The sequence below is a fragment of the Filicampus tigris genome, chromosome 5 (genome assembly GCF_054856515.1).
Source record: "Filicampus tigris isolate MCC_2025a chromosome 5, RoL_Ftig_1.0, whole genome shotgun sequence".
NCBI lineage: Eukaryota > Metazoa > Chordata > Actinopteri > Syngnathiformes > Syngnathidae > Filicampus > Filicampus tigris.
In genome coordinates this window covers 20,926,235-20,945,436 of record NC_141221.1, presented here as the reverse complement: position 1 = coordinate 20,945,436, position 19,202 = coordinate 20,926,235, and the positions used below count along the sequence as shown (strand labels likewise).

At 41.0% G+C, this 19,202-nt stretch overlaps 2 protein-coding genes across 3 annotated transcripts; one reads left to right on the top strand and one right to left on the bottom strand.

The window, feature by feature from the left end:
* The first annotated feature begins 2,425 nt into the window (after positions 1-2,425).
* Positions 2,426-15,052, top strand: tmem150aa (transmembrane protein 150Aa). Of its 2 annotated transcripts, XR_015086933.1 has the most exons (9): positions 2,426-2,501; positions 4,831-5,102; positions 6,198-6,245; positions 6,369-6,455; positions 7,154-7,221; positions 8,792-8,919; positions 8,998-9,175; positions 10,482-10,834; positions 10,934-15,052. XR_015086933.1 is itself a non-coding variant. In XM_086031655.1 (8 exons), the coding sequence occupies exons 2-8, from the start codon at positions 5,038-5,040 to the stop codon at positions 10,781-10,783; spliced, it is 876 nt and encodes a 291-aa protein (XP_085887781.1). In that variant the 5' UTR covers positions 2,426-2,501; positions 4,831-5,037; the 3' UTR covers positions 10,784-15,052. The 2 variants fall into 2 exon arrangements, 1 of the variants encoding a protein (XP_085887781.1); XM_086031655.1 differs by having other exon boundaries at positions 10,482-15,052.
* Positions 15,053-15,194: 142 nt separating this feature from the next.
* On the bottom strand, positions 15,195-18,126 carry rnf181 (ring finger protein 181). The gene is made up of 5 exons (XM_086032102.1): positions 17,651-18,126; positions 16,813-16,943; positions 16,345-16,460; positions 16,170-16,244; positions 15,195-16,102 (listed from the first exon to the last, which is right to left on the bottom strand). The coding sequence occupies exons 1-5, from the start codon at positions 17,734-17,736 to the stop codon at positions 16,043-16,045; spliced, it is 468 nt and encodes a 155-aa protein (XP_085888228.1). The 5' UTR covers positions 17,737-18,126; the 3' UTR covers positions 15,195-16,042.
* Positions 18,127-19,202: the final 1,076 nt, after the last annotated feature.

Here is a 19,202-nt window from a genome sequence, read left to right as displayed (position 1 = left end):
GATTCCACGTTACCTCTTCTGGTTGTGTCCGTCTGGGTTCCATTGGTGCAGGTCCTGCCACCAGGCGCTCGCCATCAAGCCCCACCTCCAGGCCTGCATGCTCCAGAGGGGGCCCCCGGTGACCTGGGTTCAGGCAAGGGAAAGCAGTATTCATTAATTGTATACTATCATGTTATACAAATATTATATATAGGTCATTTTTTATATAATTCAATTAAAATGGTAAAGACACTTATATATTTAATATATATTTTTCTAATTTAGCATTTTTTTATGCCGCCTTGGTTTTGTATGTGTAAATGTTTCCCATGCTGAAACAACTATATGATTGATGTCCTAATTTCCAAAAAGTTATTGATGATTTTAAATTGTTGGCTATAATAGTGAAGCAAAGAGGAAATTACACATATTTCATGGCAGTCCAATGCAAATGTAATCTGAACAATTTTTCTTAAACACATATGGTGAAAATCATAAACAATGGTTAGTAACAATTGGTTACTAACGATTCATATATTGCCACAGCTTTCTTGATCGAACCCATATCCAGAGCAAATGGTGGTGGCCTGGAAATACATTTATTGTATGATGACAAAAACAAAAGCGCTCATAGCGGTAAAAACAAACAATTCATTGCAAACGCAAAGATGATGCTAACTACTTAATAACACTCTTGTCTTTGTACATTCATATTAAGGTACAGTTGTGCAATTGTTCTGACATGTTCAGAAATTCAAACTTATTTCAGACATACAATAAAATATATTTTGCTGTCTGATATTGACTGAATGTAAAATAGCTGCCACATCCTGTCACCGATCAAAGATCCCTCTGGTGTATTGTGACTGGTGCAATGAGGCTCCTCCAGTGGCGTTAACGGTAAAGACAGCTTGAGTGATATAGAAGGACCATTTGTAACAAAAAACAACAACAAAACAAAAACAAAAAAGGAACTCTTAAGACAAAGGATGCATTTGTATTAGTTTTCATGGAAAAGACATATAAATCAATAGGAGAAAATATATGCATAAAAATGCTCATCTAAAAATGTAACTAGCATTCTCTGAAAATGTTTCAAATCATAAAATTAAATATGGGACACAACGGTAAACAGGAAATTTTGGTATTAAAAGTGCGAAAAATATTACTTCATATTTTTTTCTTGGAAACAATTATTACTATATCTTTTGAATGATAACAACGGACAATAATTCAAATACTCATATACATAAAATTCATTGATTTTTAAAATGAAATTCAGCGGGGCTTGGCTTTACTTTATGAAAATGGCAAAAGTCATTTTTCCGAACTCTCAATGGAGGACAAAAAGTCAAATACAGTTTTGTGTGCAAATACAGTTTAAGAGCCGTCGAAGCCTTAATTTGAGAGAGATACTAAAATGCATTTCACTGATGACTGCTTTTCAATATTTCTGGTGACATATGTATCTTTATCAATTGTCTTTATCTATATTGCATCTTTTATATTGTGAAACGAACAGCATAATGCGCAATTTATCTCTACAGTCTACTTGAATCCGCTCACTGTCAGTAATTTGCTTTTGTTTTGCCTCATGTGCAGTAACATGCCTGAACTCAAATGCTCCTTCAAAACAATGCAGGACTGACTGATCACACACACACACGCGAGCAGGCGCGCTCATACAGGCGTGCACACACACGCACGTTCACGCACACACACGCGAGCATGCGCGCTCACACAGGCGTGCGCACAAACGCACATTCACGCACATGCACTCATTCACACTTTTCCTGCCATAAATGTCTCAGCTACCAAATAGCAAAGAGGCTGTTCAATGCAACACACATCAAATATAATTTTACACATCAGAATATTTAACGTTTTCAATGCATGTTTTGCGATGAAAAATGATTCCCCCCCCCCCCTTTTATTTCTTATGCTTTTTCAACTTCACTTTTTTTGTAAACAGTGTACAAGTGTAGTCGTCTGTTATTCCAATCTGGAGATAGTGGCCCACAATTTTGAAGGGCCGGACAACGTGAATCAAGTTACAATACTATCCATCGTATATCTGCAATTCTATAAAAATAAAGGCTTTGTTGGCAACACTGTTAAACAAGACAAGGACATATATAGTTTTGACAGTGCATAATGCATGTTACTGAAGTGTTGCATGCTGTTTGTCACTAGGTTTAACAGTGTTGTTTGACTTGCATTGTTTCGGTCCTAAACAATTATTAGGTGATGTGCACCAACTGCCAACTGAAACCTCAAGAGCCACTTTCCCAGGCAATACGTAATTTTGTTTGCAGAGCTAATATTATTATACTGTAATACCACCTATGCGTCTTTTGTTGTTTATATCCTTCAAACGAACATGAAAACGCTCCGACAAACCTTAGTCTTATTTTGAAATAGATAAAACGGAAGCTTGTTTGTGGCACGCTTGATTAGCTGAGAGCGATTTTCTAAAGGGAGCCAAGGTTGTTGGTGTACGGTGAGGGTCTTGCAGGCTGGTGGTAGGTACAAATTCATGTATACACTATTGCTTCCATTGATCAATTTGCAAACTTGGCCAATACTTTATTCGTTCGCGAGCGGCTAATCGCGAAGATTAACGGGTATGCAGACGCGCGCGAGTGTAAGGACTAGCCGGCAAACTGCACCCGGGAATTGGCGATGTCTAAGCTAACGCGGCTAACAGTTGCGCGGTTCATTCGAGCAGACGGGACAATTTGAAGAATATTGTTCCACTTGTTCCGTGGATGCATTCCCGTTCGCATTGCATGAAGTTAACTTGTGTCTCTTTTGTGAGCCAACCCAAGCGCCGTCGGATGCAGTTAGCCCAGGTCGGCTGAGAGTTGCACTGTTGTGTTTCTGGTGGCCCCCAATACAAATATATAAGGACATGCGCGCTCCGTGTTGCTTGCTTGCTTGCATGCAGGATCTTTCATTCTTCTCTGCAGAGTGTCGTATGACTATGATGCTTGCTCGTCACCTGCCACTTTTAAAGTGGTAATGGCAGAGGAACCGATTACGAAATTACATTTAAAAGTACTTCAAGAGGTGGCAGTTGTGATTATGTGTCAATTGCCGTTTTATAAAGGCATAACTTCACATACTTTTCATTGTACATCTATTGATCGGTGTTGTTGGAGTATTCAATATGTAGTAAGTAACATTTTTATTATTGTAGTTGTAGTTTGCCTGCCTGTTTCTTACAGAAAGGAGTTTTGTCTCAGTACCCCTAAAGACATCAGGAACAGTTGGGACTTGGGAGTCACTCCTAAAATCATCAACAGAATTTCTTTCCTAATATCAATGTATCCTACGGTCTCGTGACAGTTAATATTGTTTATTTTGTAACCAAACACGTTAGATTTTTTCTGGGGGACATATCATGGGTATCATTGATGGGCGTTTCATCATATGTTTTGGGATTTCCAGCGATGTCTTCACAAATGTTGGTTTACACGAGTCCACCAAGTCAATCATTACTGATAGAAATCTGCATTTGCAGAAACGTTGGTAGTATCTCGCAAGAATGCAACTAAAATTAAGTGTCAAAGTACATGTCGCTTAAATTTTCCAACCAACAAGTTACAGAAAATAGCTATAATTAGTTAGAGTATCTGTCGGTGAGATGTACTTGGAATCTGAGGCCTCTTTTCTATGGGGAAGGCTGTTGAAGGTCACCCAAGCCATGTAAAACGAGATTTCCTGTGCCGGGCAGTGGTGGCTTCACCCGAACACCATTCATTTGCGGTATAGATGCAGGAGGGTGAACATCTCTGGCGCAGGAGTGAGTCATACGTTTCTAGAAGTCTCCAATAACGTCACTAATAGTTGCTAAGATGTCTTACTAGACGGTCAGAAAATCACAATACATAGTGACCTAGTCACTAAGTTGGGGATACCAAGAAAGTTCTTGTTCTTGCCATCAGAAGACAGACAGAGCGATTTCAGTCTGTCGTGGCTTCTAAATGTTCTGTAAATCTTTAATCTTTGTTTATTTTGATGGAAGAATATCAGAAATCTGCCTTTTTAAATTATGGGGGGAAAATGCATATCTTGTTTCCTTTACATACTGTGTTGTTTGCTGTCACTGGATCTTTATCAGTAAATAATATATATATGTGATGAAGGTGACCTGCTTACCTTCCTATTATAATAAACAACACATGCACCTACCCAAACCCAAAAATTAAGTGATCATTTTGCGTGATTCAAATTTACTGTTATTTTTGTGTTTGTTGTACCAGATATTCAGAGTTCCTTCCATGTCTAAGGTGTCGACAAAGCAATAGTCCCAAATTCTCTCAACAGTCAAAAATGTAGTTGAACATTTTGAACGTGGTGTTATGTAACTATTTCTGCTCACTTGTGAATTGAGCATGTCAAGCTACAGCACAGGAAACAATACCAGTATGGAGGACTATCCATAGCGTCCACTTGAAAGATTTTTTTATTGTGCTAACACAGGTCAGTGTTAGGGATAAAGCAAATCAGTTTTGTTCAACAACTTTTATGGTATATTCACTGACCAGCTACAACGCTGACCACAAAATCTAGTAGGTGATATTCTGTACAAGAGCTGTAGCAAATATTCTGCCTTTACAAAGATGACACTGGTCAGTTTTGATTTTCAGAGCGTTATTAATATAACAATATGTGTTATGTTCATTATTGTGGTTGTGGTAGAACTAGTCTAGACATGTACTACATCATACTGAGAGCTGTCAAATCTTCTGGTTCTCTAACAAAGTTACATGAGAAGGTCAGAGTGCAGTGCAGTTCAGTTTAACACCAGTCAATGCTGTAAAAGCACTTTACTGTTTCTTCTGTCAGGTTGAAGGCGGGTTGCAGGGTTCCTGGAGCAGACGCGTCCTTCTGTCCTCTCGTATCCCCCCTCCCCCTCCTTGTGTGTTCCCCCATGTGTTAGTGACCCCGCAGCCCCACCCGACCCCATCTGATCCCCCGTGTCGTGTCACCACTCCGACCCGCAGCCACCCTCTCACCCCATGCTTGGGACAAAGCCAGCTCACTGCCAGCCCAATGACTGCCTGGATCGTCCTGCCGGTCAGCCTGTCTGCCTTTTCCATCACAGGAATATGGATAGTGTGAGTGGTGCACGCATTCCTTCCAACCTTATCATGTGTCCTGTGACAACACGTGTTGTGACTGTAACCTTGTAGCGGCCCTTATCATTGCCTCTGCTGTTTTCCATTTGTAAAAACAACACGATGAGACGTCTTCACTTAACTGCTCTCACAAACATCTTTTATACATTCAGTATATGGACTGAAGTATTCAAAAGATACACCTTTTAATTCAGCCTGTTATTGATTACCAAAATAACTAATAGCACACTCTAGTGTAAAGGGGACCATCTTGTGTTTGGAACCAGCACTGCACACTTTGTACATAGAACAACTCAACAATCATGATATTAATTTGCGACTGCTTGAAAAAAAATACAAAGTATTTCTCTACTTCAATTTAAACTGCGATGAGTAACCTCTTATAATAATATTCTACTGCGGTAATGGGCAACTTAAATGCTGAAGGGGGCCACAATATTTCATCAGAGCTACTGGGTGGCCACATAGGACCACACACACTTCCAAACTAGGTTTATGACAAAAATGCCACTTTGAATATGGACAAAATGCATTCATAGGTGCTCTTTATGTATTTCATTTTTCATAATACATTTCTCAATGCATGTATGAAAGAGCCACAATCCTAACCCAGCAACAAAGGGTTTTAAAGCAAACAACAAAATAACCACATAGGGTGATTTTTTTTTTTTTTTTCCTCCTCCCCAGCACAAAAGGCTATCTTGCGTAAAAATTAGCATTCAAGGTCGGCACAAAACTGCTGAACAGCAAACCAGCATGAAGTGCAAGAACTCTTTTGTGCATTTTTTCCACAAACATCAAGTCACTCAAAATTGTAATATTATTCAGGTCCTATGTTTGTCCTTTATAACATTCCAAATTGCATTTTTTTTTTTTGACCTAATCGCAATGTAGGGCAGATTTAGACCCAGTAAGTGCAACTAAGACCTGTCTGCCATCCAGTCTATGTAATATTTTTTTTCTATTTATTTTTTTCCACCCATTTTTTTTCCCCCCAGGATTTTTCTCCCAAATTTTCCCATCCCTGATCTACTGAGTGAATAGCTTTCTGACACTGTGTTGTTTACTCTGCAGGTATGCCATGGCTGTAATGAATCACCATGTTTGTCCTGTGGAGAACTGGTGAGTGATCCTTATTTCATTTGAGAAAAGTGGCCAGGAGCTGTCACATATCTTTATTTTCTCAACCAGATAATCCAGTTATAGGGTCCAAGTTGTCCTGATCTGGTTGTGTCATGACTGCAGGTCCTACAATGTAACATGCACAGAGGAGTTGCTCCGCCCGGGCTTTCCCAAGACCTGTTGCACTATCCAGGACATCCCCCTCATCAGGTGTCCTCTTCTACCTCACTAACTTTCCTCAATTTCCTCACAGTGCATTAGTCACTCACAGACCTCGATAAGCACACGGTGCGATGGTTCTATGTAGTGTTCACGTCATATCAGGTGAGTCAATTACTGATTCAGTTAGGCATGTAGATGTAGCTTGATTGTGTAGTTATTATTAATTGATGGCAAAAGTTGCCATCCGGCACTTGGCACACGGTAGCTGTATCAGCAAATGCTAAAATACCTAATAACACTAGTGCAAGACCTGCGTGAAGCTAGTCTTCCACCACATGCAAAAGTTTGTGGGAAATAATCTGTATCGTTTATGCCGTAAAAACCTTTGCTTGCGCTGCTACGATTTTATCGATATTCCACAGTTAAATTTAATAACTGACCAACAGCAGCGGCAAAAACAATACTTTTTACGGAACAAACGACGGCAGCGGCGGCCAAATCAGCAGAAGCTAACATACCGAATAACAGTGCAAGGCCTGCATCAAGCTGCCGGTTTAAATTGCATATTGACCACACAATAAGGGGCATAACAAATCTGGATTGTACAAACCTGTAACCTTCCAAGCCTTTGTATGATCGCAAGCACTCACCTGTGTAGTGAGTGGGCAACTCGACGAGGCAGTTGTATAGTCAGTACGTGCATTTGAAGTGTTTTTAACACCCCAGTTTGTCTTTATCTTTTGCAGTAAATGTGGTTCTTACCCCCCTGAAAGCTGCCTGTTTAGCCTCATCGGCAATGTTGGAGCCTTCATGGGTAAGATCGTTACTGAAATGAACTAAACACCAAACGTGGTGGTGAAGCAGTGTGTGCCGTGTGGAAGGTTGTTTGTCTCATGTATGTATAGTAAGTGAAACTAGTGCTAGGTGGAGCTTTGCTTGGCAAAAAGACCTGCTTGTTTCTTTCGAATGGTCCTCTTGTTTCCTCATCCGTGCCTTTTCTACCACATGCAATAATTTGTCATAATTAATGCATTATTTTGCTGGTGCGTTGACATTTGACCAACAAATGAATCTTCATATTCATACATGCTGAAACCAAGGATCTAAAAAATCCGCATTTTGGCAACACTTGCCCAAAAAAACAGCTTGCTGCATTGAACATCCGGCCAATTGTCACATGATGATAAGGATGTCACGTTCCACTTTCTCTCTGTACACAAACAGCCTCACTGCGGACATTGAAGCCTCATCGCAAAAATAGACAATAGATGATTATTTGAACAGAAAGAGTCACTCACTGCGCCATGGAAACTGTTCACAGCTTAGGTCCATCACTCAAATCTGTCCCCCAGGCAAATACAACTCACTATTGTTCCCCGCCGCGAAAAATAGACTAATGACAGACTACAGACGTATGGCGGATTAAATAGACTTCCGGCTATGCTTAGTCGGTCTATTTAAAAAATTTTACCCGTCATTCGTCAACCGTCAGCAAAACGGGCGTTTGTCAGTGGTTGATAGACGGACCGGTCCGTCACATAGTCGGAACGCCCAGCTCTGCAAAAAAATCATTTCTCGAGTTAACCCTTGGATGGTGCTATACTATTGGATTATAAAAAACGAGTTAACACGAGTTAGGCATCAAATGAGTTAACAGATTTGCTGCTATTATCGCGACACGAAGCCGACGATATCGTGACAATTTTAATATTGCAATATCAGGTTATTGCTGTTATCGTTACATCCCTAGGGCTTCACTTTTTCCACATTTTATCTTACGGCCTTATTCCAAAAATTCAATTTTTCCCGCAAAAATCTATATACAACACACCATAATGAAGTAACGATTCCAGTCAGTAGTCTTTGGAGACTAATTGTGCCTTCTGCTTTCAGTTCATGCCAAGCTAAACACATTTGATATTAAAAGAGGCACACGATTGGGATCAATCGGGTCAGTGCTTTGTCACTTTGAGATCAAAATAGTGACACATTCAATGATCGTGGATGGACTATGGAGTACCCTCGGTAAAACGACTGAAATCATCATTTCCCTTTTTACACATGCGGCTGCAAATGTGTTTATGTACAGTAGCTGTCATCCGTGTGCGCGCGCTTGCGTGGTGCCTATGTCAGCGTCCAGAGCTGTGGAGGGGCTTGAAATAGCCCGAGTTTTCTAAATCAATAATGAATGCAGTTTCCTTCTCCACCTTCCGCCCCAACTCTCCCCTGGCCTCTCTCCTTCATGCACCCTCCATGGCCAACGCAGTAGAGGAGGAAAATGCATTTTGGAGTAGATTTCCACTATTGTATTACATACTAGTCTACAAAATCCTGAAGGAAGTTGCCTGCGCGGTTTGACGTGAATGTGCATTTGTTGTCCGCAGTGGTGATGGTGTGCCTTCTGCGCTACGCCCAGGTGATCGAACACAGCCACAGATGTTGGGTCAACACCAGCGCTCTGGTGTCGGGCTGCACCAACGCGGTGGGTCTGGTCATGGTGGGCAACTTCCAGGTAAACTCACTCAGTCCTCACCTTTGACCTCCACCTTTTGGACATCATAGTCGACGCAGGCCCGTGTGTGTGTGGCAGGTTGACCACGCCAAGTCTCTTCACTATGTGGGCGCCGGCGTGGCCTTTCCAGCGGGGCTGCTCTTCGTGTGCTTGCAGTGCGTGCTCACCTACCGGGTGGCCGTCACCGCCCTTGACTACTGGATGGCCCACTTCCGCGTGGCTCTGGCACTCGGAGCCATGGTCTCCCTGGTACTCAGTATCCTTTTTTTGACCAGACCACTGGTAGCGCTCAGGTGTTGACATTTTGTTTGTTTATAGACAGACAGAGGTTCATATTATGTATGCATTTGAAAAAGAGATACTTACTAGGGCCCGACTGCTTAATTGGCTGACCAGTTATATCGGCCTAATATTAGGCCTTTTCAAAATCATAATAATTGGCTGAAATTTTGCCAATTATATTCATGCTTAATGTGCATTATTTGAGTTGAAATTGTAACAATTTTCAATTGAACTCTCTCTGTACATTATTTCAAATGCAACCTGTTTTGACGTGAGAAAGACATCTCTGGCTTTTATTTTAAAGTCACCACTTCATGGCAAACAAAATAATGGTGTTGAAGAAATGTACAGAGGTGGGCCTTACGGTAGACTGGCAGACGCCTGTTTTTCTGACGGTTGATGGGACACATTGTAAAAATGACGCACTAAGCACTGACAGAAGTGGATTTTCGTCCATCAGAGGAATCGCTGACGGACACCCGTTTTGCCAACATGTTTTCTGTGGACCGACTGACGGACTAACAAACTGACAATTACAATTCGGTTCATCATGAAAAATGACGAATGACTGAGCAGGAAAATTTAGTAAAATGCCCATCTCTGGAAATTAGATTTAAAGTTAGAAAACATCATGTTTGGCTAGCAACTTCACTCATTGTATTGCTTTTGTACTGCATACGTTTGGAACCTAAAGCTAAACTCATCTGTTCATGCTTATCTTGCATGTTTTTGTTCTTGAAAACTACTCTCTGGGGTAAAGATATTGTAAAACAATGAAATGGTCTGCCTGTAGTCACCAGGCCGGGTGTAAGAGCCAGTGTCACCAGAGGGTCACTCCCACAGAATCTTTTCGCATTGAACACGAGGGTTCCAAGTGACAAGTGCCTGGCAGTTATTCGGGATTCATAGAAACGTTGTTACATACGTAACGTAACTCGTTCTATATCATCCCTGCTGACCGTCAGAGGCGGTGCCTAATGTCCATTTGCGCACAGGCAAGTGTTAACGGACCAAAATTAAATGATTTGATTCATTCCACGTTCTTTTCTGCCAATGTTTACAAAAAAATCTACGTCATTCAGGCCCTAATGTTTACTTACATAATTTATGAATTGACAAAAAGAAAATTGAATAAGAATAAATGACATGCAAAGAGAGAGGACATCTTGTTACTTACTCACTCAAGATGATTTGTCTATCTTGAGTCCCTTTTTTTTTTTTTTTTTTAAACGGCCTAGACCTTTCCCTCTCCCGGTTGCTCCTTAACATCTTCCTCCCAGGTGGCATCTTCTTCGTGCACGAGAGCTTCACGCTGCAGCACGCCGCCGCCATCTGCGAGTGGGTCTTCACCGTGGACATCCTGGTCTTCTACGGCACCTTCACCTACGAGTTCGGCACGGTCACCGGCGAGACCATGATGACCGGCCTGCAGCAGTGTCTCCGCCACGGCTCGGGGGTGATCTTGGGCGCCGGGGCCCGGGACTCCACGCTGAGTGGGGCGACCAAGGGTCTCAAGTCTCCCGGGGGGAGCAGCACATCCACGCATCTCAACTGTACCACCGAGAGTATAGCCATGTTGTAGCTCGGCGCCGAGGAGCTCCGTGGATGCTTGCCGCATGGAAAAGTGGCTGAGGTAGCATGCCAAGAGAGAGACTAGTTGTGTTTCAAAACAAATTCAACCAACACCCATCTGTAATGCTGTGATCATTTTTTTTTTCCCCCTCCCAACAAGGTGCAAGCCAAACCGGCTTGATTGGTGAACAGCTGCAGTCTGCTGTCCTTCTGCAGTGTTACAAGAATTTAAGGAAGTCATACGAAAAGTGACGCACTATACACCGCTACCTTGACCTGCAAGTGCCCCAACTTACAAGTTTTGTGAGTTCAAACCTGTCCAGTGAAGTGGGGGGGGGGGGGGGGGGGGAGCCACAATCACCTCCCCACTTCCTCACCGCTGTTTATTGAACAGTACAAACAGACACGAACACTCTAACGTGCCATGTTCATGTAGTCATTCACTAGGACACGCCTCTTACATTGCCTCATCCCAGCATCCAGTAATGACACGTTATAAAACCATATGATTTCTTTGGGTAAAATGAGTTACAAGCTCGGTACCCATAAAAAAAAACAGTGGTCCCCAACCACCAGAGTGCAGATAAATGAATATAATTTTTTTTTTAAAGGTGATTGGATCTCGCTGTTAAATCCGTGTGTATGACGGACTCTTGATGAATGTCAAAATGCTAATTGTCTCGGGTCACGTAACACTAATATGAAACCCACAAGCCAGCAAGATGAGTAAAAAAAACAGACCGCCCACGAAGCCAGCCCAATACAGTATGTGACGAGTGGCTCTTGATTTTGCGTTAAGGTGCATTTTCATGCACTTTATATTTTTTCTGTTGTGCCTTATGTTTGCGCACTTCAGGGGGATGCTGCTCATATGCAGTAGTTACGTAAAAAAGTGGCTTCACGTTTATTGTTATATCTACAAAATGCCCCAATCTTTGTGTTGCTCGTCTCGTTCATGCACTTTATATTTGTTCTCTGGTGTCTGTTGCATGTTTAAGCGTTACGATAGTGACCATTCTAAAGCGTTGTTGTTACTAGACATTTTTACGAGAATGCCACGGGATTGGAGACAACTTTACCTTTAATCGCGGTATTGGGACGGTACGGAATAAAAACTTCACGGGAGCTGGATTATCCAGTAGAGAGAGAAAAAACTCGGACAGATGCGCAGATATTTTCAATGTAGGACAGCAGGACAGGAGTGGGAGTTGTTTTCACTAGGAGCGGGACAGGACAGGTTTTTTTTGTTTGTTTTTTAAAACACAAAAATCCGTGACTGGGACGGATGGGATTTTTTTCTGTGGGATGGGACGAGAGTGAAAATCCACTCCTTTGTCACTCTCAAGTTGTTTACCCATGTTATGGTGTTGGTGCTGCTTGTAGTTGTAGTAGCAATTTAATAATCAACCACCTCCTGGTTGCCGGCCCACCAAAGTTCGGGACTTGTATGAAGTGGTCCGCGGCTGAAAAAAGGTTGGGGACCACTGCCCTTTACAATGGCCTCAAGTGCTCCTTTAACACAAAATGGGGGGATGCGCACCACGGAAAGATTGAAAGTAGGTTTTAGTTTAACTCATCCGAAAGACCCCATTACCCCCCCAAAAAAGTCCTTACACTCTTTCACTACCAATTCAGTGCATAACTTTTTGTATGGCATCTTACTAAATTCGGCTGCAGAAAGGTTTTTGTAGTGATGCTGTAGGACTGTGTCAAGGTTGTTTGATTGCTGAATGTCTCCAAGATGATTGCTGATATGAAGTTTGTTGATGTTTTTCCCTTTTATTTTATTTTTTTTTTTTTAATTAAATCCGAGCGTGTCTGTCAGCAGGATCATGCACAACTTGAAGCAGCTTTTTTCAAAGTTGGTGGAAGGTTGAATCTTGGACTGGGAACCCTTTTAGATAGAAATGGGCAACATTCCACTGGTGTTTGGACTTTACCTTTCAGGTGTTTCGATCCATATTTGGACAACTGGGCTGCCTTGATTTAGGAATTGTTGATTTTTTTTTTTTTTTTTTTTTTTTTTTTTAATTGTTATTTTTGTAATCTTTTGATTATTCTTATTTTATTGGATGCTGCGGCTTTGTTTGAATGTTTCCCCACTTCATGGATTTCTCCACAGCCCGTAGTTTTCAAATGAGAGAGAGAGAGAGAATATTAATCGACGCTTGCGTAGTAACAAAGATTTCTGAATGTTGACGACAGTTGACTTGTTTTCCCTTCAAGCTTTGATTATGGCACGTCAAGAATTAATTAATTGAATCGTTAGTTTCTCACCCGAATGCTTAGAATTTGAAGCCTTTTTCAAATGTTGACCATTAATCAGATCAGCTGCCCTCGTGTTTGAGTAGATGGCGCCATGATTGTTTCATTCTACATTTAGGTCATGCTCACACTAAGGCCATTTGAATTGTGCTTGAGCCAACTTGACGCCTATAGTGGTTTTAGAATTGGACCAATGCCCGAATGACGAGAGATGAGCGTGAGTACAAGCAAGTGGGGAGCAAAGGGGAATGTTGCACTCAAGTCCAGTACCATACAAATTGCCCACATTTAGTAGGCTGTTAGATCATAGATAATACAACTAATAATAATAATTAGAGATGCCCAGAAGGGAAATTCAAGATATACTGTAGGAGGGAATTATGTCCTTGGAGTGTGTCTGTCCACCCATTAACATAGCAGAAAAAGTCAACACATTCTCAATGATGCACCTCCACATGTTGATGCAGTGTCACAACCTTGAATGAACATTTCCCTCCAGGGTTGCTTTCACTTCTACTGTATTGATGGCAATTGGACAGTTAGGGCGTCTCATGCGCCTTGAATCACTTGAGGCCCCTAAATGCTGACGTTGTCATCTTGAAGTCTGTCCGTCTCGTCATGCAGGGAAAAGGCTGCTCGTTCACTGCATTCAGCTACTCGAGTCGGCTGACCGAATCTCTTGAGCTCAGATCGCTTGACCAGTACTATCAGGATTGACACATCAATTTCTCAGCCTCTTTTATGTGCCCGTCACTCTAAAGTAGGGGTCACCAACTCCAGTCCAAGAGTGTATCTTTTAGATGTTTCCCTCCTCCAACACACCTGATTCAAATGATCAGGATTTTTATTAGGCTTCTGCAGAGCTTGCTGATCACTTGGAATGTGGTGTGGTGGAGCCCGAGGAGAGAAACATCTAAAGATGTAGGATAGGGCCTCTCAAGGACAGGTGGTGCTGACCCCTACTTAGAGCAATGTAAATGAAATTGCTCCAGACTTGAATTGTGTTTGTCTGCTTTAATCCCAATCCTAGCTCTAGACAAACAAATAGCTGTTAGTTATACGGTTGATTTTGCAAAGCAACAAAGTAATTGCACTGTGTCCGTTTGGGCCAACAAAATGACCCTTAAAATAAGAAACTGCTCACGGCGTGTGTTATGACCTGTCTTCTGAAATCGACTATTGCAGTAATTCTCCAGTCAGCTGCAAATTTGGACCCTTTTTTTTCAGTTTGAGCTCGGCTGGACCTTGTTGACACTTGTTAGTTTGATTAGTCTTTTGTGCACATACGAGTGACAGAAGACTTCAGTTAGCCAGTTCTTTCTTCTTTCTTGAACAGTAGGATCAAAACAAAAATGTGCGTTTCAGTTGCATCTAGAACCTCGATCTTGCCAATGTTGGTTATGTTGTTTCCCAAAAGTGCAAAATTTGCGAGTAAACAGATTTAGCCTTATCCCTCATTATGTGCCAGAGGAACACATCCCTTTTGTTTGGGTCTTTGCGTCGAGCCTTAGCCATGTTCACCATTTTGAAACCAAAGTCACAAGTTGTGGCTTTTAACAGGCAGCTTGTATGATCCATCACAGCAGGGTTGGATTTATTATTCTGTCGGCATCAATACAAATATGCCACTTGGCCACACTCAACACTGGATTTTAACCTTTTTGTAGAAAATGTGCAAAAAATGCATCCCTATTTTTTGACATGGCTTGAACTCCCCTGACATTGGCTGACCAGTTCAGGGTGTACCCCGCCACTTGCCCAAAGTCAGCTGGGATAGGCTCCAGCTCAGCCGTCACTTGAGAAAATGGATGGCTGGCTGGCATGAACTCTTATCACAGGCGCATTAAGTGATTCATCTCTTCAGTTTTACTCTTGTGTCAAATGAGATCCCCAAATACACACTTGGTTTTGTTTTCGTTACATTCTGTAAATATGTATGTTTTGTCTTATCATTTAGGTATTTTAATTTGACAGAGATTTATATTCAAATATGAAATAAAATCTTAAATTATGACGGAATGTTCTTGGACAGTTATTGTATGTAGAATTTGATGGTTACCTTGGAGACATCGTAGCAAACATACACAACTGATGATGCATTGACAGGATTGGGAGATCCGCACTTGAGTGTGTCACAAAAACAAGGAAGTCAAGAATTGTACAACAAATAGATTTATTTGAAAGTCTCAGTTAAAAAAAAAACAAGAGTAGATGAAAACTAAACGGTCAAGTCCTTAATTCCGCTTAAAAACACTTCCATCCAAATAGTGAAGATTTAATTTTAGATCAGGAGTCTCAAACTCAATTTATGTGGGGGCTGCTTCAAGTAGAGTCTGGATGTGTATGTGCTGTATCAACTATTCAATGAAATAGTGGGGTTCAAGTATTCCAGAAAAAGTACAACTGATCCAATCTTGATCTTTAATAACAGTTCAGGACATTAACGGTTCATGAACAACCTTGGTAACCCGGTCCTCTCTCTCATCTCCCTGATACGTTGCATACGGGCATAAAAAAAAAGCGGTGGCCTCACTAACAAACTTTGATATCAAGTAGGGGGACGCAAAATATCATGCGGGCCACAAATGGCCCCTGGGCTGTGAGTTAAGACCCCTGGTTTAGATGGTACATCAGCCTTGCAGTAAACACACAAAACACACCACAAGGGCCATTCAGAACAACAACAAAAAAAAACCCATTAAAATCCATGTAAGATAGGACTTATTGTAGAGATGCATAATAAACCAGCTATACAATAAAATTGTATATATTGTAGATTATCCTTACTAGTGTAAAATGACTGTTTACATTTTCAACAAAATGTATGAAACAAAAGGTGAAAAGGACATGGAACAAATCCTAAAGATGTCATTTATATAATAAATTATATATTTTTGAGGAAATTGTATTAACAATACTGAGTCTATTGAAGGCTATAATGTGTGTACTTTCACTCTGATGGTTAAGAACTTCCTGAATATTTAGGAATGGTGAAAGGTCGCCGTCATGTGTACATTGCTCCATGGAGGTCCTCCAGTCTGTGCTCCCTCTGTTTTCTTCTCTCCTACATGACACGCACACCAAGCAAACACTTAGGCGAATACACGTGTTCACTTTATCCACACACTCACCTTGTCTTTCTTGAACTCCTCATAGTCTGGATTATCAGTCGGTAGTTCAAGTCGACACAGCGGGCAGGAGTTAGTCTTGAGTTTGTGTAAAAAAAAAAAAAAAAAAATGCTACATTAGAAAGAATGTTGCTTTGCAATAGACTGAACAGAAAAAAATTGTGTGTGCTGTTTGTACCTTGCCTAGCCATGGCAGTATACATCCAGAGTGGAAAAGATGTTTGCAAGGCATTTCTCGAACCGTCTCCTGCTCTTCAAACTCCAGTAAACAAACAGGACACTTCAGGCCTTTGTCTGCATTAGCAAAAAGTTATCATTACTTAGAGACCAGTTGGCTGGGCACCTGTCATATACACTGATCGGCTATGTATGTAATATTATATATGGGGTGTGGTGTCCACTTGCATGAGAGAGGGCCGACCTCTCAGATGGGCTGATTTTAGCAAGACAAGAAATAGGGTGTATAGTGACCTCAAATTCATGTTTCTTTGGTTGTTTTGTTGAAAACATGTCAGACCGCTGGGAACTACTTTCCTCTTTTTATGCTGTCATCCTTTACAACATAGCTACAAGTGCATATGCATTTTTGCTGCTGAATAGCAGCAGAATTAAAAATATTTGGGTGAAGTGCATATTAATGTGTCACCTGCTTGTTCAGGAGAAATAACAACCACATGGAGGGTCTGCACAGCGACTTTTGCAGCAGGAGGAGGAAGACGCTGGTTCCAGTCTGATGAATCCCCTGAGTCCATCAAATCCAAACCCTGCATCAGAGACCTTTCACATGCAAACAAGCCGGTGTAAAAGGTCAAATGGTTTCATGAAGCAATGATTGCTATGGTAAACTCTGCCATCACTATTGAAAACCATGTGAGTATTTATTGGAGAGCTTTGAAATCCAGCTCAAGGTCGAAGTAGGCTTACTCTAGTCTAGTGGGATGTGAAAGAATCATTCGCCAATGACAGTTCAGTTGTATTTAGCTCAATATATTTGCATTACATTTTTAAGAAAATTTGGTTTTCAAATTTTTATACAGGTACAATTTGTATTTAACTTGCAATACAACACATTTCTAATTAATCATTAAGTACAGTTTTACACAGTGTTAATTAATGTTCAAACTGTGCATATGTATTTTTTACTAATAAAACCCTGGACTCATTTTTGATACTACACAGTGGATTTGGTCATGATGGACTTGGCGAGCTACTGTATATCACTACACTAGTTGACAACTGCATGATACTAGACTAGTAATATTGAAAAAAAAATACTACTAGGTAACATCTAGCGCTTCACGAGTAAGACTCGTTGCGCGCAGATGTCTTGAGTTTACTTTACTGGTAACATGTACAGTAGTTGTCCTGCTCGAGAGGACAAAGATCGTGCTACTACTTGTACACGACCCTGAAGCTTGTTCTCAAGGATATGTAATAAAATAAATGCTCAAATGGCTTCCCATGACTGAGGAGTAGATCATCACCTGGCCAGTTCAAGTAGAGCGTTCTGGCGGTATTGTTCCTCAGGGTTGGTGGGCTCACAGTCGTGCTCGTCGAAGTAGGATGCCATGTTGCAATGCTCTCACACAGGAAGGACGCGTTTTGCTAACAGTCCAAGTTGTATGTGTAATTAAAACGCGCAGAAAGAAATATCGCATGCACTAAATTCGCTATGGAAGAGTTCAAACTAAATCACCGGTCCAAATGTTGAAAAGATAAAAGTACTGTACTGTACTGTATATGTGACTAAAACAAAACTGCACCCTCTAAATGTTCATTTTCATTGAGATTTCGGAGAATGTCCCTCCCTTCTTGAACTTGTAAAAATTAAAAACTAAATTGAATTACTCATACTAGTCTTTCTATAAACGCAATTCACCTACAATAATATCGAAAGCTTATAACAAGAACGATTTGTCATTCTTCCGGGTAAAACAGACTCAATCACGTGATACTTTTTTTATCCAATCGCCGCAATCGAGTTCTTTATTAAGGTGGTACTATAACAGTCACGTGGTTTCCTCACCAATCACCGTGACCGAGTTATTTTGTATTTTTTTAAAATTGAAAACAAACACATTGTAACAATCAGAATTTAAGTGCATATAGTAGGAAACAAATGAAACAACACAAAACAAATATACACTCTTTGCCGAAATACATCGACTTGCTGTCAACAATTTACATTAGGTGGCGCTTATTGCTTTCCTTTCTCCAAGAGACGCCAAGACAATGCCAAACTCACACACCTGTAATCATACCTATTTTCACCTTTACACTGCTTATTATAAAAAGTAAATTCTCATTGAAAATCTAGTTTTTGATGACAACCAGCCCCACCTCCACCTCCCACCATGTAAGTCTGGCAACAAATGCCTGAACGAACGAAGCCCCATGAGGAAAACTTTTGATCCTAAAACATAATATATTTATGAGTGAATTTCACTACTGACAGTACGCGTTTTAAATTCAAAGTCAAAAGATTGAAATCTGAGACAACAACTAAAAGAGAGAATTATGTTAGTTGAATAAGTCGCTAAAATAAAATAAATAAATATTGTATTTGACATTTGTTCGAGAAAGTTCATTCTCCTCCTAAAATAACATTGCCTTATTTTGCAATTATTCTTATTGTGAAATAAGTGAAAACGGGCAACAAAACCCAATAGTATTGCGTTATTATTTATTATGCAATCTTAAATATTCTAGTGATGTCCCTCGCTTGCTCCGGTCCGCATCATCATCATCTTCATCATCACATCACGAAGGTTGTTGTTGGCAGGGAAAAGCTATCTGAAACAGCTGTAAACAATTGAATCCACTCACGACACTCCCACCTGGTAAGTGGATGTGCATAGGAAATTAGCCAATTAACAAGCTTGAAATGTCATGCACGGACGTTTTTTGTTTGTTTTTCGGCAGGGGTGGGGGCGGACGGAGGACGGAAGCGCTTACGTAGGATGAGGACGACGGACAGGCGATAATTTTTATGAATAAGGACGGAGGGACGAGGACGGAAGGGTACCCAGGTTTGCG

What these genes read in the sequence shown, in the direction of transcription:
- rnf181 (XM_086032102.1), bottom strand. Translation starts at nt 17,736, where the DNA reads ATGGCATCCTACTTCGACGAGCACGACTGTGAGCCCACCAACCCTGAG. An exon ending in GCTCTACTTGAACTGGCCAG is followed by an intron (nt 16,944 to 17,650) that starts GTGATGATCTAC and finishes TGCATGTGAAAG; the next exon opens with GTCTCTGATGCAGGGTTTGG. An exon ending in TATTTCTCCTGAACAAGCAG is followed by an intron (nt 16,461 to 16,812) that starts GTGACACATTAA and finishes TTGCTAATGCAG; the next exon opens with ACAAAGGCCTGAAGTGTCCT.
- tmem150aa (XM_086031655.1), top strand. Translation starts at nt 5,038, where the DNA reads ATGACTGCCTGGATCGTCCTGCCGGTCAGCCTGTCTGCCTTTTCCATC. An exon ending in CAGGACATCCCCCTCATCAG is followed by an intron (nt 6,456 to 7,153) that starts GTGTCCTCTTCT and finishes TATCTTTTGCAG; the next exon opens with TAAATGTGGTTCTTACCCCC. An exon ending in CATGGTCTCCCTGGTACTCA is followed by an intron (nt 9,176 to 10,481) that starts GTATCCTTTTTT and finishes TCTTCCTCCCAG; the next exon opens with GTGGCATCTTCTTCGTGCAC.